The sequence below is a fragment of the Dunckerocampus dactyliophorus genome, chromosome 4 (assembly GCF_027744805.1).
Source record: "Dunckerocampus dactyliophorus isolate RoL2022-P2 chromosome 4, RoL_Ddac_1.1, whole genome shotgun sequence".
Classification (NCBI taxonomy): domain Eukaryota; kingdom Metazoa; phylum Chordata; class Actinopteri; order Syngnathiformes; family Syngnathidae; genus Dunckerocampus; species Dunckerocampus dactyliophorus.
The window spans coordinates 37,890,825-37,910,699 of record NC_072822.1 but is presented as its reverse complement, the minus strand read 5'-3'; the positions used below and the strand labels follow the sequence as shown (position 1 = coordinate 37,910,699).

Below are 19,875 nucleotides of genomic sequence, written 5' to 3'. Positions count from 1 at the left end.
TTATTCTGTAATATTTACACTTTATTCTCTTAATATTTACACTTTATTCTTTAATATTTACACTTTATTCTCTAATATTTACACTTTATTCTCTTAATATTTACACTTTATTCTGTAATATTTACACTTTATTCTTTAATATTACTTTATTACTATAATATTACTTTATTCTCTTAATATTTACACTTTATTCTGTAATATTTACACTTTATTCTCTTAATATTTACACTTTATTCTGTAATATTTACACTTTATTCTTTAATATTACTTTATTACTTTAATATTACTTTATTCTCTTAATATTTAAACTTTATTCTTTTAATATTTACACTTTATTCTGTAATATTTACACTTTATTCTTTAATATTACTTTATTACTTTAATATTACTTTATTCTCTTAATATTTACACTTTATTCTTTTAATATTTACACTTTATTCTCTTAATATTTACACTTTATTCTCTTAATATTTACACTTTATTCTTTAATATTTACACTTTATTCTTTAATATTTACACTTTATTCTGTAATATTTACACTTTATTCTCTTAATATTTACACTTTATTCTCTTAATATTTACACTTTATTCTGTAATATTTACACTTTATTCTCTTAATATTTACACTTTATTCTTTAATATTTACACTTTATTCTCTAATATTTACACTTTATTCTCTTAATATTTACACTTTATTCTGTAATATTTACACTTTATTCTGTAATTTTTACACTTTATTCTGTAATATTTACACTTTATTCTCTTAATATTTACACTTTATTCTCTTAATATTTACACTTTATTCTGTAATATTTACACTTTATTCTCTTAATATTTACACTTTATTCTTTAATATTTACACTTTATTCTCTAATATTTACACTTTATTCTCTTAATATTTACACTTTATTCTGTAATATTTACACTTTATTCTCTTAATATTTACACTTTATTCTTTAATATTTACACTTTATTCTGTAATTTTTACACTTTATTCTGTAATATTTACACTTTATTCTCTTAATATTTACACTTTATTCTTTTAATATTTACACTTTATTCTGTAATATTTACACTTTATTCTCTTAATATTTACACTTTATTATCTAATATTTACACTTTATTCTCTAATATTTACACTTTATTCTGTAATATTTACACTTTATTCTTTAATATTTACACTTTATTCTTTAATATTACTTTATTACTTTAATATTACTTTATTCTCTTAATATTTACACTTTATTCTGTAATATTTACACTTTATTCTGTAATATTTACACTTTATTCTTTAATATTTACACTTTATTCTTTAATATTACTTTATTACTTTAATATTACTTTATTCTCTTAATATTTACACTTTATTCTGTAATATTTACACTTTATTCTCTTAATATTTACACTTTATTATCTAATATTTACACTTTATTCTGTAATATTTACACTTTATTCTGTAATATTACTTTATTACTTTAATATTACTTTATTCTCTTAATATTTCCACTTTATTCTTTTAATATTTACACTTTATTCTCTTAATATTTACACTTTATTATCTAATATTTACACTTTATTCTGTAATATTTACACTTTATTCTGTAATATTACTTTATTACTTTAATATTACTTTATTCTCTTAATATTTCCACTTTATTCTTTTAATATTTACACTTTATTCTCTTAATATTTACACTTTATTCTCCTAATATTTACACTTTATTCTCTTAATATTTACACTTTATTCTTTTAATATTTACACTTTATTATCTAATATTTACACTTTATTCTCCTAATATTTACACTTTATTCTGTAATATTTACACTTTATTCTCCTAATATTTACACTTTATTCTCTAATATTTACACTTTATTCTCTAATATTTACACTTTATTCTTTTAATATTTACACTTTATTCTGTAATATTTACACTTTATTCTTTTAATATTTACACTTTATTCTGTAATATTTACACTTTATTCTCGAATATTTACACTTTATTCTCTTAATATTTACACTTTATTCTTTAATATTTACACTTTATTCTCTAATATTTACACTTTATTCTTTTAATATTTACACTTTATTCTGTAATATTTACACTTTACCCACTGGTGAGTGAGGGTCAGCCTGGCATGTCGGTGGCGTTGGCAGACTAGTCGGGTGTCCACTAGTCCCCCCCGAGACACGGAGGTCCAAAACCATGGCCCCGCCCACAGCCTCTATGGTGCCGGCGGTGCGGATGAGTTGTTTGCCCAATGTCCGGTTGTGCCACAGCTGGAACAGGCGTCGCCATCTCGTCCCTCCCGCGCTGTGGCGGTCCCGAGTCACATGGTCGGCCATGTATCCATGGTGTGAAATAAAAGATGGGTGTGGCCAACTTCAACACAACTTTATTGATTACAAAGAAAGGACACGCCCGCTGGCATCCAGTATGTTGGCATCACATCCAGAATGATCCATTAGCAGGGCACATGGTTGGCAAATCATGACAACATTTCAAGGGAACAAATAGAAGCTAGCATGTTAGCAATAGCCTTCCGTGCCAACACAGGAAGAGGGCGGGATGTTGGCAAACAGTCCCTTTAGGAAAACAATACAGAGCAGAATACGAGTAAATATGACAAGCGTTACCAGTAGGGGGCATCAGCCACACGCCACCTGTACGCCCTTCAATACCCATAAACACACGTGGAACGTTAGCCACACGATATCATGGAATACACATCAAAGCATCCATCCCATAGCGATACTGCCCTGATATCATGGATGGATGCGCCCGCCCCCACTTTACATGGGATGCAGCAGGAAGCCACTGAACACGTTAGACCAACTAGATGTAAGTACATGGTCACTATAAGCATAGACATACACCTTGTCTTCATGCTCCAGGTCAACCATCCTGCTGTTGGAGGCCATGTAGTTCTTGTCTTTGATGTAGGTGGTGTCATACAGGGACATCAGCCTCTCTCTGCTCCCATCCTTCTTCTCCTTATACACATCCAGATTCATCTTCTTACCCCATGATTGGTAGGTCAAGGTGAAGAAGTAGGCGCCCTTGTAGGGGGCTGTGAAAATGCCTGCAGGGGGACAATCACACCTTCATTAGTGCCCCCCCCCCAGTGGTGCTGTCAAAGAGGTAAGGAGCGATGAAGAAATGCTATGCTAGTTAGCAGTCAGGTGGCATCCTACCTATGTTGGCATCATAGGCGTTACCCATGTTGGTGGGCACGTTGTCAAAGATCACCTTGTCATCACATGTCTTTTTGTTGCCATATACTGCTGCAAACCACACCTTACGTTTGTCTGCAGGACACATCAGGTGTCAGGTCATAGGTCACCTACACTCCTATGACCTTTACCCTTTCTCACCTACCTGACATGCCATCCAGCTTGCCCACACGTGTGGTTAGATCCTTGGGAGTACAAGAGTAGAAGTACTACTGCAGTACTTGGGGTCTATATGCTAATCAAGTACCCAGGTGTGTTTTATCTACCTGAATGGTTTTGGTGTTTGTGGTCTCTGCAGTCATCAGGTGGTCCACACGTGCCTTTAGATCCTATGAGAGTACAAGAGTATAAGTACTACTGCAGTACTTCCTGTCTATACATGCTAATCAAGTACTCAGGTGTGTTTTATCTACCGGAATGGTTTTGTTGTTTGTGGTCTCCGCAGTCTTCAGGTGGTCCACATGTGCAGTGAGAATCTAAAAGAGTACATGGTGTAGTACTACTGCAGTACTTGGTGTCTATACATGCTAGTCAAGTACCCAGGTGTGTTTTATCTACCTGAATGGTGTTTTCATTTGCAGTCTCTGCAGTCTTCAGGTGGTCCACACGTGTGGTTAGATCCTATGAAAGTACAAGAGTAGAAGTACTACTGCAGTACTTGCTAATCAAGTACTCAGGTGTGTTTTATCTACCTGAATGGTTTTGCTGTTTGTGGTCTCTGCAGTCATCAGGTCTTTCACACTTACAATCAGATCCTAGAAGTACAAGAGTAGAAGTACTACTGCAGTACTTAGTGTCTATATGCTAATCAAGTACCCAGGTGTGTTTTATCTACCTGAATGTTGATGTGGTTTGTGGTCTCTGCAGTCATCAGGTGGTCCACACGTGCCTTTAGATCCTATGAGAGTACATGTGGTATGTAATACTGCAGTACTTATACATGCGTGTACATAGAAGTGTCCAGGTGCTTTTACCTTGGCGGTGTCGGTCTCTTCCTCCACCTGTGGGAGTGTACACTGTGGGTTATACTGCAGTACTTTCTGTGCATGTACAAACTGTATGAAGGACACGAACATCACGGGAATGAAATGCTGTCATCGTGAGGAGAAGGAACGTTGGTGTGGGGAAGTATTTCCTCGGCGCACCGCTCGATCGTGGTGAAATCGTGACCAACGCTGAAGCGCCTCCTCCCGACTAAACACAGGCTGGAACCTCCTCTTACGGAGCGTGAATGGAAGCTAGCCGGGTTAGCTTGGTTTAGCATGCTAGTGGGCTGCCTGATATGCAGGTGATACATGTACACAGTCAGGAACTACCTTCCTGTCACGTGTCACCATGAACAACTAACATGGATTCATCCATTCATTCCTGCAGCTCCAGTTCGTTTATCCTCATCAGTCATCAAGATGAAAGCTGCATCTGCGTGTGGAGCTTGAAACGCAAGCACCAATCAGGATGGGAGCGACAATGTCAGCTGACCCGTGTGGGACGACGTCTACAAAGCGACCTTTACGTAATCCACCCAAACGACCTTGGCCATCGACCGCTAGCTTGCTATTGACCTTCACATGGAAGTGTTAGCAGATGTGCAGCAAGCGACCATAATATGCTAAGTTTGCAAAGCAACGCTGATCTGTATCTGTTCACCCACCTCAATGACCTGTATCCGTAGCTGGACTCCAATGGGCGGAGCTTAACCCCACAGTGGGCGTAGCTGAGCCGGAAAATGGGTGGGCCTTAAATCTGGACATTATTTTAACTCTGAAATGGCAGGGATTGATCAGACCCGATAACATAGCTAGTTAGCTAGCTCATTAGCTACACCAGTTAGCTGCACGTGCATCTTGTACGACTGAGACAGTCAATGCGTGAGTGACATAGCTAGTTAGCTAGCTAATTAGCTACGGCAGTTAGCACAATTGCATCTTATACGGTTGAGTCGGTCAATGTGCGAGTCACATACCGAGTTAGCTACGCCAGTAAGCATAAGTGCATCTTGTACGGCTGAGACGGTCAATGCGTGAGTTACATAGCTAGTTAGCTACACGTGCATCTTGTCCGGCTAGGACAGTCAATGCGAAAGTTACATGGCTAGTTAGCTACACCAGTTAGCTACACGTGCATCTTGTACGGCTGAGACGGTCAATGTGCTAGTTACATAGCTAGTTAGCTAGCTTGTTAGCTACACGTGCATCTTGTACGGCTAGGACAGTCAATGCGAAAGTTACATGGCTAGTTAGCTACACCAGTTAGCTAAACGTGCATGTTGTACGGCTGAGACGGTCATTGCATGAGTTACGTAGCTAGTTAGCTACACCAGTTAGCTACACGTGCATCTTGTACGGCTGAGACGGTCAATGTGCGAGTCACCTAGCTAGTTACCTAGCTAGTTAGCTACGCCAGTTAGCTACACGTGCATCTGGTACGACTGAGACGGTCAATGTGCGAGTCACATACCTAGTTAGCTACGGCAGTTAGCTAAACGTGCATCTTATACGACTGAGACAGTCAATGCGAACGTTACATAGCTAGTTAGCTACGCCAGTTAGCATAAGTGCATCTTGTACGACTGAGACAGTCAATGCGAACGTTACATAGCTAGTTAGCGAGCTAGTTACCTACGCCAGTAAGCACAAGTGCATCTTATACGGCTGAGACGGTCAATGCGTGAGTTACATAGCTAGTTAGCTACGCCAGTTAGCTGCACGTGCATCTTGTACGGCTGAGAGAGTCAATGTGCGAGTTACATAGCTAGTTAGCTAGCTTGTTAGCTACACGTGCATCTTGTACGGCTAGGACAGTCAATGCGAAAGTTACATAGGTAGTTAGCTAGCTAGTTACCTACGCCAGTAAGCACAAGTGCATCTTGTACGGCTGAGACGGTCAATGCGTGAGTCACATAGCTAGTTAGCTACGGCAGTTAGCTAAACGTGCATCTTATACGGTTGAGTCGGTCAATGCGTGAGTTACATAGCTAGTTAGCTCTGCCAGTTAGCATAAGTGCATCTTGTATGGCTGAGACGGTCAATGCGTGAGTTACATAGCTATCTAGCTACGCCAGTTAGCTACACGTGCATCTTGTACGGTTGAGTCGGTCAATGCGTGAGTTACATAGCTAGTTAGCTAGCTCGTTAGCTACGCCAGTTCGCGACACGTGCATCTTGTACGGCTAAGACGGTCAATGCGCGAGTTACATAGCTATCTAGCTACGCCAGTTAGCTACACGTGCATCTTGTACGGTTGAGTCGGTCAATGCGTGAGTTACATAGCTAGTTAGCTAGCTCGTTAGCTACGCCAGTTAGCTACACGTGCATCTTGTACGGCTGAGACAGTCAATGTGCGAGTTACATAGCTAGTTAGCTAGCTTGTTAGCTACACGTGCATCTTGTACGGCTAGGACAGTCAATGCGAAAGTTACATTGGTAGTTAGCTAGCTAGTTACCAACGCCAGTAAGCACAAGTGCATCTTGTACGGCTGAGACGGTCAATGCGAAAGTTACATTGGTAGTTAGCTAGCTAGTTACCAACGCCAGTAAGCACAAGTGCATCTTGTACGGCTGAGACGGTCAATGCGTGAGTCACATAGCTAGTTAGCTACGGCAGTTAGCTACACGTGCATCTTGTCCGGCTAGGACAGTCAATGCGAAAGTTCCATAGCTAGTTAGCTAGCTAGTTAGCTACGCCAGTTCGCTACACGTGCATCTTGTACGGCTAAGACGGTCAATGTGCGAGTTACATAGCTAGCTAGCTACGCCAGTTAGCTACACGTGCATCTTGTACGGTTGAGTCGGTCAATGCGTGAGTTACATAGCTAGTTAGCTACATCAGTTAGCTAAACGTGCATCTTGTACGGCTGAGACGGTCAGTGCATGAGTTACATAGCTTGTTAGCTACACCAGTTAGCTACACGTGCATCTTGTACGGCTGAGACAGTCAATGTGCGAGTTACATAGCCAGTTAGCTAGCTTGTTAGCTACACGTGCATCTTGTACGGCTAGGACAGTCAATGCAAAAGTTACATTGGTAGTTAGCTAGCTAGTTACCAACGCCAGTAAGCACAAGTGCATCTTGTACGGCTGAGACGGTCAATGCGTGAGTTACATAGCTAGTTAGCTGCGCCAGTTAGCACAAGTGCATCTTGTACGGCTGAGACAGTCAATGCATGAGTTACATAGCTAGTTAGCTAGCTAATTAGCTGCACCAGTTAGCACAAGTGCATCTTGTACGGCTGAGACGGTCAATGCGTGAGTTACATAGCTAGTTACCTAGCTAATTAGCTACGCCAGTTAGCACAAGTGCATCTTGTACGGTTGAGTCGGTCAATGCGTGAGTTACATAGCTAGTTAGCTAGCTTGTTAGCTACACGTGCATCTTGTACAGCTAGGACAGTCAATGCGTGAGTTACATAGCTAGTTAGCTAGCTAGTTAGCTACGCCAGTTAGCTACACGTGCATCTTGTACGGCTGAGACGGTCAATGTGCGAGTCACATAGCTAGTTACCTAGCTAGTTAGCTACGCCAATTAGCTACACGTGCATCTTGTACGACTGAGACGGTTAATGCGTGAGTTACCTAGCTAGTTAGCTACGCCAGTTAGCTAAACGTGCATCTTGTACAGCTAGGACAGTCAATGCGTGAGTTACATAGCTAGTTAGCTAGCTAGTTAGCTACGCCAGTTAGCTACACGTGCATCTTGTACAACTGAGACGGTCAATGTGCGAGTTACATAGCCAGTTAGCTAGCTTGTTAGCTACACGTGCATCTTGTACGACTGAGACGGTTAATGCGTGAGTTACCTAGCTAGTTAGCTACGCCAGTTAGCTAAACGTGCATCTTGTACAGCTAGGACAGTCAATGCGTGAGTTACATAGCTAGTTAGCTACACCAGTTAGCTACACGTGCATCTTGTACAACTGAGACGGTCAATGTGCGAGTTACATAGCTAGTTAGCTACGCCAGTTAGCAACGCCAGTTAGCTTAAGTTGTAGGAGACTTGTAGATTTCTACACGGATGCGCCAAAATGTTTCTCTGCTTTGATTCACTTTGTTTGGGCTCATTTGAGGAGCAAAATGCGTCTTAGTTCTGTGAAATGCTCGCACCATGTGACTGTGTGACTGGCCAATCACAGAGCGTGAAGAGTGAACACATGAGGATTTTCCCTCATCAAGATGACGGACAATGACGAGCTGTGCTCGTTTCATGCTCGTACTCATCAATGCATCATCCGTAACGGATCCTGGTTGTACACAAGTACACAAGTGTATTTACTTCTATGGGTTTAGCTTTGCAGCTTTTGATACCAGACTCTACTGAATTGAATGATATGGTCATGTGATACATCCCAAACATGTCCTATACATGCTGAGGACAAACTGTCATGTTTCGCAGGACAGGAGCGAGTGTTTCCTGTCCTGCGCCCTTATTTTGGCGAGGTGTACTTCCGGTGTGGTGGAAGTTCCAGCCCCTTCACGCCCGGTGTCCGCACAGCTGCGGACAATTTGTATTAGCGGCGGTTAAAAGGCCAGCGCCATCGTATGTGCGGCGCTGGTTCATTGTTGATGTCACGGTTGATGACCCTCGTTGCTCTGCCAGCTGTCACCTAGACTTACCATCTCAGCTACTTTCATTGTTTCCTTTGTCACTTTTAGTTTGGTCCTGTTGCCTTGTGCAAATACTATTCTTTTTATTTCTGCACCTCGCCGCCTCGCCTCCGCATACCGGGGGTCAAGTCTTTGACAGCAGCAACCCCCGTCGACACAAACCCTACCTCAACATCCTTGGTCTTTGCAGCTTCTTCACGCAGCTTCTCCAGCTTGTCTGTCAGTTCCTGTGTTTTTATGTCAACATCGTTGGTCTTTGCAGCTTCTTCACGCAGCTTCTCCAGCTTGTCTGTCAGTTCCTGTGTTTTTATGTCAACATCGTTGGTCTTTGCAGCTTCTTCGCGCAGCTTCTCCAGCTTGTCTGTCAGTTCCTGTGTTTTTATGTCAACATCTTTGGTCTTTGCAGCTTCTTCACGCAGCTTCTCCAGCTTGTCTGTCAGTTCCTGTGTTTTTATGTCAACATCTTTGGTCTTTGCAGCTTCTTCACGCAGCTTCTCCAGCTTGTCTGTCAGTTCCTGTGTTTTTATGTCAACATCTTTGGTCTTTGCAGCTTCTTCACGCTGCTTCTCCAGCTTGTCTGTCAGTTCCTGTGTTTTTATGTCAACATCTTTGGTCTTTGCAGCTTCTTCACGCAGCTTCTTCAGCTCGTCTGTCAGTGTTTTTATGTCAACATCGTTGGTCTTTGCAGCTTCTTCACGCAGCTTCTTCAGCTTGTCTGTCAGTTCCTGTGTTTTTATGTCAACATCTTTGGTCTTTGCAGCTTCTTCACGCAGCTTCTCCAGCTTGTCTGTCAGTTCCTGTGTTTTTATGTCAACATCTTTGGTCTTTGAAGCTTCTTCACGCAGCTTCTCCAGCTTGTCTGTCAGTTCCTGTGTTTTTATGTCAACATCTTTGGTCTTTGCAGCTTCTTCACGCAGCTTCTCCAGCTTGTCTGTCAGTTCCTGTGTTTTTATGTCAACATCTTTGGTCTTTGCAGCTTCTTCACGCAGCTTCTCCAGCTTGTCTGTCAGTTCCTGTGTTTTTATGTCAACATCTTTGGTCTTTGCAGCTTCTTCACGCAGCTTCTCCAGCTTGTCTGTCAGTTCCTGTGTTTTTATGTCAACATCTTTGGTCTTTGCAGCTTCTTCACGCAGCTTCTTCAGCTCGTCTGTCAGTGTTTTTATGTCAACATCGTTGGTCTTTGCAGCTTCTTCACGCAGCTTCTTCAGCTTGTCTGTCAGTTCCTGTGTTTTTATGTCAACATCGTTGGTCTTTGCAGCTTCTTCACGCAGCTTCTCCAGCTTGTCTGTCAGTTCCTGTGTTTTTATGTCAACATCTTTGGTCTTTGCAGCTTCTTCACGCAGCTTCTCCAGCTTGTCTGTCAGTGTTTTTATGTCAACATCCTTGGTCTTTGCAGCTTCTTCATGCAGCTTCTCCAGCTTGTCTGTCAGTTCCTGTGTTTTTATGTCAACATCTTTGGTCTTTGCAGCTTCTTCACGCAGCTTCTTCAGATCGTCTGTCAGCCTCTACAAGAGGACATAATACTATGTAGTACTTCATGTTTATTCACGGGTAAATAAAGTACTGGTATCCAACCTGAACTAAGTGGCTATTTAAAACCTGGGATGCTTCCAGCCCGTTCACACGCTTTTCCAGATTCTACAAGACAACACGTTGTTAGTAGTACTTCCTGTCCATGTGGAAATGAAATGTTTCTACCTGGACATCCTTGGGTGTTGCTTCATCCAGTTTCTTCAGATCTTCTGTAAGTCTCTGAAAGAAGACATGTTGAGGGTACTTAGTGTCCATGGATGGGAAACAAGAACTACAGAACCAACAATAGGATGAAAAAGCAACAAGGAATCATGGAACACGACTGAAACTACAGAGGCTGGATGATCTGGAACAAAACATCAGATCCATGAAAGAGGAGGTTGAAACGTGAGGGGTGTGAGAGTGGAGGAGAAGGAAGCACAGGATAGTAGCTGCATTGAGTGCCTCTCAAACACCATCATGAAGAAAAAGAACACGATTGATGACACGGACCAGAACACATGAATGAATGAATGATGGTGACGGGACGGGGCTTCGGGTTAAAGCCAGGTCTGATGCCGGGGCGGTGGGGAATAAGGATGAACCAGAAGAGATGGAAGTTACTACTTTGGTCCAACCAAAGGAGGTGGACGTAGCCATCCAACCATCCACACTTGCATCCCACAGCACCACAGCCGCCACCATCGTCACGTTCACTACCAGCAAACTACTGAAACAGGGAAAGAAGCTGAAAGGTGCAAACGTCTATCAGGGGTCGGCAACCTTTACCATCAAAAGAGACATTTTGCCTCCCCTTTCGGTCCAAAAGAAGTCAGGAGCCACAAAACATGACACAACTTCTAAACGTGTTGCAAGCACACAATTCATCCAACAGAAGTGCGTCTACGTTTGGAGGTCTACTCTGGAACCATCAACACTTTACTCTGGAAGTCTTACTGAGTGGTTCCCATGTTTGTCAAATTCTACAAAACGTAGCCAACTTTAAGATGAAAACGTCCATCAGAGTTCACATATCTATTGTCATCAGTAAGCATTCTATTGGTCCCGTCCTTGACTGTCTTTGCAAAGAGAGGCATTCTTTCATTTTCAATCATTTCCTGTTTATTTTTTAATTGGGAGAACAGATGCACGGGTGTTCGTATGAACGATTCTTTCATGTATTCTCCATCTGTGAATGGCTTCCCATACTACCCATACTTCCCAACTGACATCCATCATGGACTGGCCCCCACGTTCACCTGACCTAAACCCAATAGAACACCTCTGGGACATTATGTTTAGGTCCATCCGGCGCCGCCAGGTTGCTCCTCAGACTGTCCAGGAGCTCATTGATGCCCTGGTCCAGATCTGGGAGGAGATCCCCCAGGACACCATCCGTAGTCTCATTAGGAGCATGCCCCCACGTTGTCAGGCATGCGTACAAGCACGTGGGGGCCACACAAACTACTGACAATCATTTTGAGTTGCTACAATGACATTTTAGCTAAATGGACCAGTGTGCTGCATCATTTTTTCACTTTCATTTTTGGGGTGTCTTTGATTTCCCCCCTCTATAGGGTGATCATTTTCATTTCTATCAAATGATGTGGCATCATTTTGTTACTAATACATCACCCACTTATTATCAGGAAACATATTCAACATCATTTTCCCCCCAGTTTAGATCTGATGTGTTTTCCAAGTGTTCCTTTCATTATTTTGAGCAGTGTGTATACGTGTGTATATTTATCAACGAGGCCCTCAGCTGCTTAACCAACCAGAAAATTACCAGACAGGTTCAATACAATTCATGCCAGGCCCAATAAAAAAGTGTTCCTTTCATTTTTGTGAGCGGTGTATGAAGGTGCAGGAATGTGTGGGCGTGTAATTGTCACTGAGAATGTATGAAATGCATTCACCACTTTGAGTGAATCAGATTTTTTTTCTGCAGGAAAACAACCTATTTTCAGGTGTTTTTTATTTATTTTTTTTACAAAATTGTGCGGGGATCCACTATATATTTTCAGCATTCACATATTTAATCTCGCTGAGATATGCACTTTTTGCAGTGTACACAATGACCTGCTTGTTTAGCAATTCATTGTTTTCAAGCAATTCCTTTTGAATCAAATGTACTTGACATTTGTCATCAATGCATTGTGGACGTAGGGTTGGAGCTGACCTGGTTGCGTGACGTGTGCAGTTGTTGGATTGACAGACAAGGCAACGACAAAAAAAGAAAAATTCCATATTTTTACGTTGTAAAGTGGCAACCGACACGTCTTTGTGTGTCCAGCGTTTTATGCTGAATATAACACCCCCTTGCAGAACCTCAGCCATGACACGGATGACTGGTCCTTGCAGTCACTTGTCAGCCCTTTATGTCACATTACAACTGTATGACTGCTCCCTCAACACATGACACAATATACATGTATGTGTGTACTGTATCAATTGTAGATCTTCTTGTGGCATCCTGATGACGTTGGCAAATGATAATACGTGTCATCCTTCCCTCTGATCATTCTTGTTTTGGACACGTATTATCATTTGCCAACGTCATCAGGATGCCACAAGAAGATCTACAATTGATACCTTTTGTTTCACAGACCACAGGCAACCAGAAGTGGAAAAAGCAAAATGATTAGAGCACCCTTGTTTCTTCATTCTTCTTCATTTGATACACCTAAAGCTACTTTTGTTTGGACAAATGTAACCATGACAACAGAAATAGCTCAATCAGCTCTTCAATGATCTTATGTTTGTTATCATTGTATCTGTCCAAACAAATGTACCTTTAGTTGTACCAGGCATTCAAATGGATCAATAGGCTGAAGAAACAAGGAGGTCTCATCATTTTGCCATGACTGCAGATCAGGACACACATTTTCTGTGACTGCTGTTACGACACGTTACTACACGGAGGAGCAATACAACATTCATATCAGCACTAAGTTGTCAGTTAGCACATGAACAGCAGAAGCATGTATGCAAATGATACCACCAGACAATATTTGAACCAATTCAAGCAACCCTTCAAAGTAATCACAATCTGGGCAACTTGGATCAACACTGACAAGGCTGGACTTTCAGATGGAAGGTTAAGGAATGATCTGCATTACCAGGAACAATACAAGTGGAGGAGGAGTGCTGTGCACGTGGCATGGGGGCGGGGGGGCATGGCTCAGGTGTCAAAGTATCACTTTTCCATTTACATGGAAAACCATGGCAACTACACCATGGAAACAACATGTCATTTGCTATTGATAACATTTTGGAATGGATAGCCATTGAAATGTGTCAAGAAACAACAGCAAAGCAAACATGTATGAATGTATGAATGATCAAAAGTTTAAGACCACAGGCTATAAAAGCCCAAATGTGCTCCAAATGTTGATGTGGTGTCATCATTCCCACTGTCATGCCCTCCTGATGCTAAAGCTAAGAAGCTTTCTCTTTTTCAATGTGGTGGGATTGTGGAGCTGCATGAGCAAAGCCTCTCGCAGCGTGCCATGGCTGCTGAGGTTAGGAGCAGGAAATCAGTCATTCTACGTTTTGGAAAGATCCTGAGCATTATGGAACAAAAAAGTCAAAAATCACACCTGCGTTGAGGATCCCATTGGCTGTCCATCAAGACACAGGCGGTCTTCCACCCTCATGAAGGTCCTTACTGGTGCCCACTGCAGCAATAAGCATCAGATGGCATCAGAGGGAAAAGGCTTTAAAAAACAAAAGGAATTCAAAGACCTCGTCTCCTTCAAGGCCACAAAAGTGCCCGTTTAGACTTTGCCAGGGAGCATCAAACATGGGACATTGAAAGGTGGAACAAAGTTTTATTCTCTGATGAGAACAATTGTAACCTTGACGGTCCAGATGGCTTCCAACGTTACTGGCATGACAAGGAGATCCCACCTGAGATGTTTTCTACCCGGCACAGTGTCCATCATGATCTGGGGTGCTTTTTCATTCAGTGGAACACCGGAACTTCAGGTGGTGCGGGGTCGTCAAACGGTGGCCACTTACATTTAGAGGTTGCGGCGGGCATCCCTCATGACCGAGGGCCCTGGTCTGTGTGGTACCAGCTGGGTTCTTCAACAGGACAACGCTGCAGTTCACAATGCTGGCTTGACCAGGGACTTCTTCAGGGAGAATAACATCACTCTTTTGGACCATCCTGCAAGTTCCCCTCATTTAAATCCCATAGAGAACATTTGGGGATGGATGGCAAGGGAAGTTTCTAAAAATGGCCATCACTTCCAGACAGTTGATGTCCTTGGTGAAGCCATCTTCACCACTTGGAGCAATGTTCCCACTAGCCTCCTGGAAACACTGGCATCAAGCATGCCCAAAGCCATCTTGGAAGTGATGAACAAGAACGGTGGAGCTCCTCATTACTGAGTCCTACTGACAACATGTTTGGTTCTGCTTTGGAGACTTTTTTGTTCTTTTTTTGAGCGAAGGTCTTAAACTTTTGATCAGCTGATAAACTATTTCAGTTGAATTGTTGTTGTTTTTGCATATTGTAGCTCTACCTAAAACCTCATTAAGATCCAAATGTGCAAAATGATCATTCTAGACATTTTTCAACTGCTCTTAGGATTTGGATGAGTGTATTATTCACTTCCTGCATTCCATGTTATATTTTTGATATAATAATCAGTGTAATAATAAATAATAAAACAAGCATGACAGAACAATCATTGTGATGATCAAGACTCTTCTGCTTGTATTTAGTAAACACCACCTGCTTGTATTGTTTGTGAATGTGCTCATCTCGCTACTTTGTTGGACTTCCTTACTCCAGTGGTCCCCAACCCCCCGGCACAGAAAGAAAAAATTATTTCCATTATTTCATTTTTTATGTTTTATTTTGAAAAGTGGCCAGATTCTCTCTGTTACATCCGCCTCACTTGACGCATGTCCATTGTGGGTGTGCTAACTTTCTACTGCTACTGTATTTGTACCATTGTTCTTTCCCTCATGTGTGGTGTAAATGCTGATACTATGTGGGAATGCATGAAGGTACGTTTGATGACTTATTGAGTGCTAATGTGCACATTTGTCTCAAGGTAATTGATGCTAGCACACTGCCTTTTAGCACACACGTCAAACAGCCATGTCATCATCTCTCTGGAACCACTTGAACTGGTGGATGGGGGTCGCCATTCATTTAGTGCTTTTAATTTGATCTTATTCATGTCTTAGATATTTGATCGCTATCATGTAAATTTGATATTTGTTCGCTATAACCAAATCAGCACATGTGAATATGTGTGCTTTTAAAAAGAAAGGCTTTGTATCAGACATCTTTTTGCAGGACATTGAGTGAAGGTTGCTTTTATTTCCTAATGATTGTCCGTATCTCCACACAATACATTAGACATGCTCATACCAAAGAACAGTGGTTTTTATCAAGAACAAAATTATCTTTATTCAATATTGAAGTATTTCTCACCACCTTTTGTTGTAAATTTTTGAGATGAGATTTTTAGTCTATTATGATCCCAGAAATGTGTTTTCTTTCACTTTTTCAATGTCCACTCTGTCTATTTGTATTTGGTCGTACGTCCCTTCTGCTATTTCCAAATAGCATTATTTTAGTTTTACTTAAGTTCAGGGATCATCTGTTCCTGTCAAACCATGACTTTAATATGACCTTTTCACCCTTGACCTTTTTAATGAGTTCTTGTGTGCTTTCCCACAACAAAAGGCAGTGGTATCATCCGCAAATAAGACCAACTTTAAGTCCTTTGTTACTTTACAAATGTCATTGATGTACAAATTGAACAGTTCTGGTTCCAGTATGGACCCCTGGGGTACTCCACACGTGGTGTAGAACTCCCAGATGTATATTCTCCTAGCTTTACAAAGGTGACTGAAAATAAATTCCCGGGGTTCATAACAGATGAAAAGATGAGCTGGAAATCTCACACTTCAATATTGAATAAAGCAAAATAAGTTTTTCATTCCACACTCTTTACTGCTCTCTATGGAGGGCCGAGACACTGCAGCTTTTCTTTCCAGCCGTTCACTAAAGCAGGTGATTTTAGTGATCAACACCTCCTTTGATTTAAGGGAAGGAGCTCATCAATTGAATCACCTGCTGGAGAAACTGGTCGGAGAGAAACCTGCAGTGTCTCGGGCGTCCGTGCCACGAGTTTGACACATGTGATCTATTGTGTGGAGACATGGAGAAAGAACTATTAAAGCAATCTTCACTCACTACAAGTACTGCAAAAAAGATCAGTTAGGCTCATCCAGAATGCCGTGTATAGAGAATATACAAATCTTGTACATTTTCAAACAGCTAAAATAATGCATCAAGATAACAACCTATTACACAAAAATGTCATACAATACTTTTCTACAAGAGAGGAAAACTAAACACCCCCAGCATTTCAGTATGTGGAACCAAATTATGGATCGGACTGAGTAAAGAACTCAAACAATGCACCAATGTGGAAAAACATCCTTACATGAAGAAATCACATGTGAAATACAGGAAGTGAATAAATGTACTGCAAGACATGTGAAATGGATGGGGGAGGGGGGTAGGATTAAATAAGCTTTGCTTCTTCCTACTCCTTTGGGACATGTGGAACTGTCAATTGTACTACGTGATTTATTCCAATCCAACTAATCTATGATTTTCAGAGAAAATTAAACTTTTATCATCTTCTTCAAATCCTGTTACATGTTGTGGTACTTTGTGTCCTAAAAAAGTATCATGTGTGTGATTTTTACCTCAAAATCCTTGGTTTTTGCAGTTTCTTCACCGAGCTTCTTCACATCTCCTGATAGTTTCTACAAGAGACATGTTGTGGTACTTTGTGTCCTTAAAAAGTATCATGTGTGTGATCTTTACCTCAAAATCCTTGGTTTTTGCAGTTTCTTCACCGAGCTTCTTCACATCTCCTGATAGTTTCTACAAGAGACATGTTGTGGTACTTTGTGTCCTTAAAAAAGTATCATGTGTGTGATTTTTACCTCAAAATCCTTGGTTTTTGCAGTTTCTTCACCGAGCTTCTTCACATCTCCTGATAGGCTCTTCACATCTCCTGATAGTTTCTACAAGAGACATGTTGTGGTACTTTGTGTCCTTAAAAAGTATCATGTGTGTGATTTTTACCTCAAAATCCTTGGTTTTTACAGTTTCTTCACCGAGCTTCTTCACATCTCCTGATAGTTTCTACAAGAGACATGTTGTGGTACTTTGTGTCCTTAAAAAAGTATCATGTGTGTGATTTTTACCTCAAAATCCTTGGTTTTTGCAGTTTCTTCACCGAGCTTCTTCACATCTCCTGATAGGCTCTTCACATCTCCTGATAGTTTCTACAAGAGACATGTTGTGGTACTTTGTGTCCTTAAAAAGTATCATGTGTGTGATTTTTACCTTGTGTCCTTAAAAAAGTATCATGTGTGTGATTTTTACCTCAAAATCCTTGGTTTTTACAGCTTCTTCACCGAGCTTCTTCACATCTCCTGATAGTTTCTACAAGAGACATGTTGTGGTACTTTGTGTCCTTAAAAAGTATCATGTGTGTGATTTTTACCTCAAAATCCTTGGTTTTTACAGTTTCTTCACCGAGCTTCTTCACATCTCCTGATAGGCTCTTCACATCTCCTGATAGTCTCTACAAGAGACATGATGTGGTACTTTGTCCATGTCCATGTATGAAAATGACTATGTTCCTGTGTCCTTACCTGCACTATGTTGTCATTGACAGCTTTTGCTGTGTCGAGTCTGTTCACACTTTTTTCCAGAGTCTACAAGAGACGTGTTGTGGTAATACTGGACTTCCTGCCCATGAATGTAAATGAAGTTTTACCTCTACTTTATTGTTGGTTCTGTCTACTCTGTTGTCCAGCTTGTTCACGCTTGTTGCCAGACCGTCCACACGTGGTGTCAGACAGTCCACACGTGTTGCCAGACCATCCACACGTGGTGTCAGACCATCCACACGTGGTGTCAGACCGTCCACACGTGTTGCCAGACCGTCCACACGGTTTGCCAGACCGTCCACACGTGGTGCCAGACCTTCCACGCGTGTTGCCAGACCGTCCAGGAGGATGTACGTGTACGTTTGAGGGTGTATTTCTGCCTTCTTTATCGAGTCCACGATGCTTACAAGTTTTCCGTCCAGGCCGTCCACATGTACTTTCATAGTCTGTCAAGTACATGTTGTGGGGAATGAGTAAAATTGTAGTTACTGTAAATAAAATATCCATGTGTGTTTCACCTGAATGTCCTCGGTTTTTGCAGATTTTTTATCCAGGTTGTTCAAATCAGCTGCCAGACTCTGTAAGAATGACATGTTGTGGGTGATGATACCGTAGTACTTCTTGTTCATGTATGAACCTTAACTGACCCAAATGTCTTGCTTCCTATTGTCATATATATCATCATATATCATATTTACTGCTAGTGTTAGTATGACATTCACTATTTCATGCAAGACAACATTGTTTTGTCTCATTCTAAGTGTAATTGCAACATTAAATATTTGTAACATTTATGAGACTTTTGATAAATATTGATGCAGTAGATTAAATGAATTTCACCACAAAGATATTTGTTCTTTTTTGTAGTTCCCACAGACTCCCTGCAACGATATTAAGTGACACATCCTTCACTGGGACCGCAAGGTGGTTCAAGATTCAAGATTCAAGATTCAAGAGTTTTATTGTCATGTGCATGGTAAAACAGCAGTTATACCATGCAATGAAAATCTTATTCTGTTCATACTCCCAAGAAAAGAAAGGAAACACAAGAAAGAATAAGAACATAAGAAACATAAACACATAAACATATATACCAATAAATTAAGCAACAACAACAGAAGAGACATTAATACAAGCAAATAATACAAATAAATAAATAAATAAATAAAGTTGGTTCCAGTCGTGGCGGTAATCCCAGAACCCGCTGGTGGGAGAAGAGCCAGATGAGGCAGCTATGGCCTATCTATGACCTATCTAGAATATTGTTTACAAATCTGTCTTTGCGGTATATCACGATGCTGATTAGACAGCATGGTGGTTGATTTAGGTTGGCCACAATGAAAGGCCACTCAAATGTGCAGTTAGGTGGTGGTCACGCGGATCTAGAACATCTCAGACATGCCCGCTATCTTCAAAAGGCACCCGTGTTAACGTACACACCTGCCCATACCATAACCCCACCGCCCATACCATAAACCCACCGCCCATACCATAACCCCACCGCCCATACCATAAACCCACCGCCCATACCATAACGCCACCGCCCACACCATAACGCCACCGCCCACACCATAACCCCACCGCCCACACCATAACGCCACTGTCCATTGGTGCATTTTAGCATTTTGAATGTACATACTGGGACGGGAGCCTGAGCCTGAGGGAAGATTGTACTGTTGATTTGGATGAATATGCTTCTGCTGTTACTGGCTACATTAGCACATGCATAGAGACTGTTACCACCACCAAGTATTACAGAAAATACCCTAACCAAAAACAGTGGATGAACTGTGATGTAAGGGCTAAGCT

The 19,875-nt window shown here is 41.2% G+C and overlaps 1 protein-coding gene across 1 annotated transcript; it reads right to left on the bottom strand.

The window, feature by feature from the left end:
* Window positions 1–2,447: 2,447 nt before the first annotated feature.
* LOC129180081 (complement C1q subcomponent subunit A-like) lies at window positions 2,448–9,057 on the bottom strand. The gene is made up of 10 exons (XM_054774126.1): window positions 9,000–9,057; window positions 4,207–4,233; window positions 4,068–4,130; window positions 3,925–3,987; window positions 3,791–3,853; window positions 3,646–3,708; window positions 3,499–3,561; window positions 3,378–3,417; window positions 3,194–3,307; window positions 2,448–3,081 (listed from the first exon to the last, which is right to left on the bottom strand). The coding sequence occupies exons 3-10, from the start codon at window positions 4,101–4,103 to the stop codon at window positions 2,792–2,794; spliced, it is 732 nt and encodes a 243-aa protein (XP_054630101.1). The 5' UTR covers window positions 4,104–4,130; window positions 4,207–4,233; window positions 9,000–9,057; the 3' UTR covers window positions 2,448–2,791.
* Window positions 9,058–19,875: the final 10,818 nt, after the last annotated feature.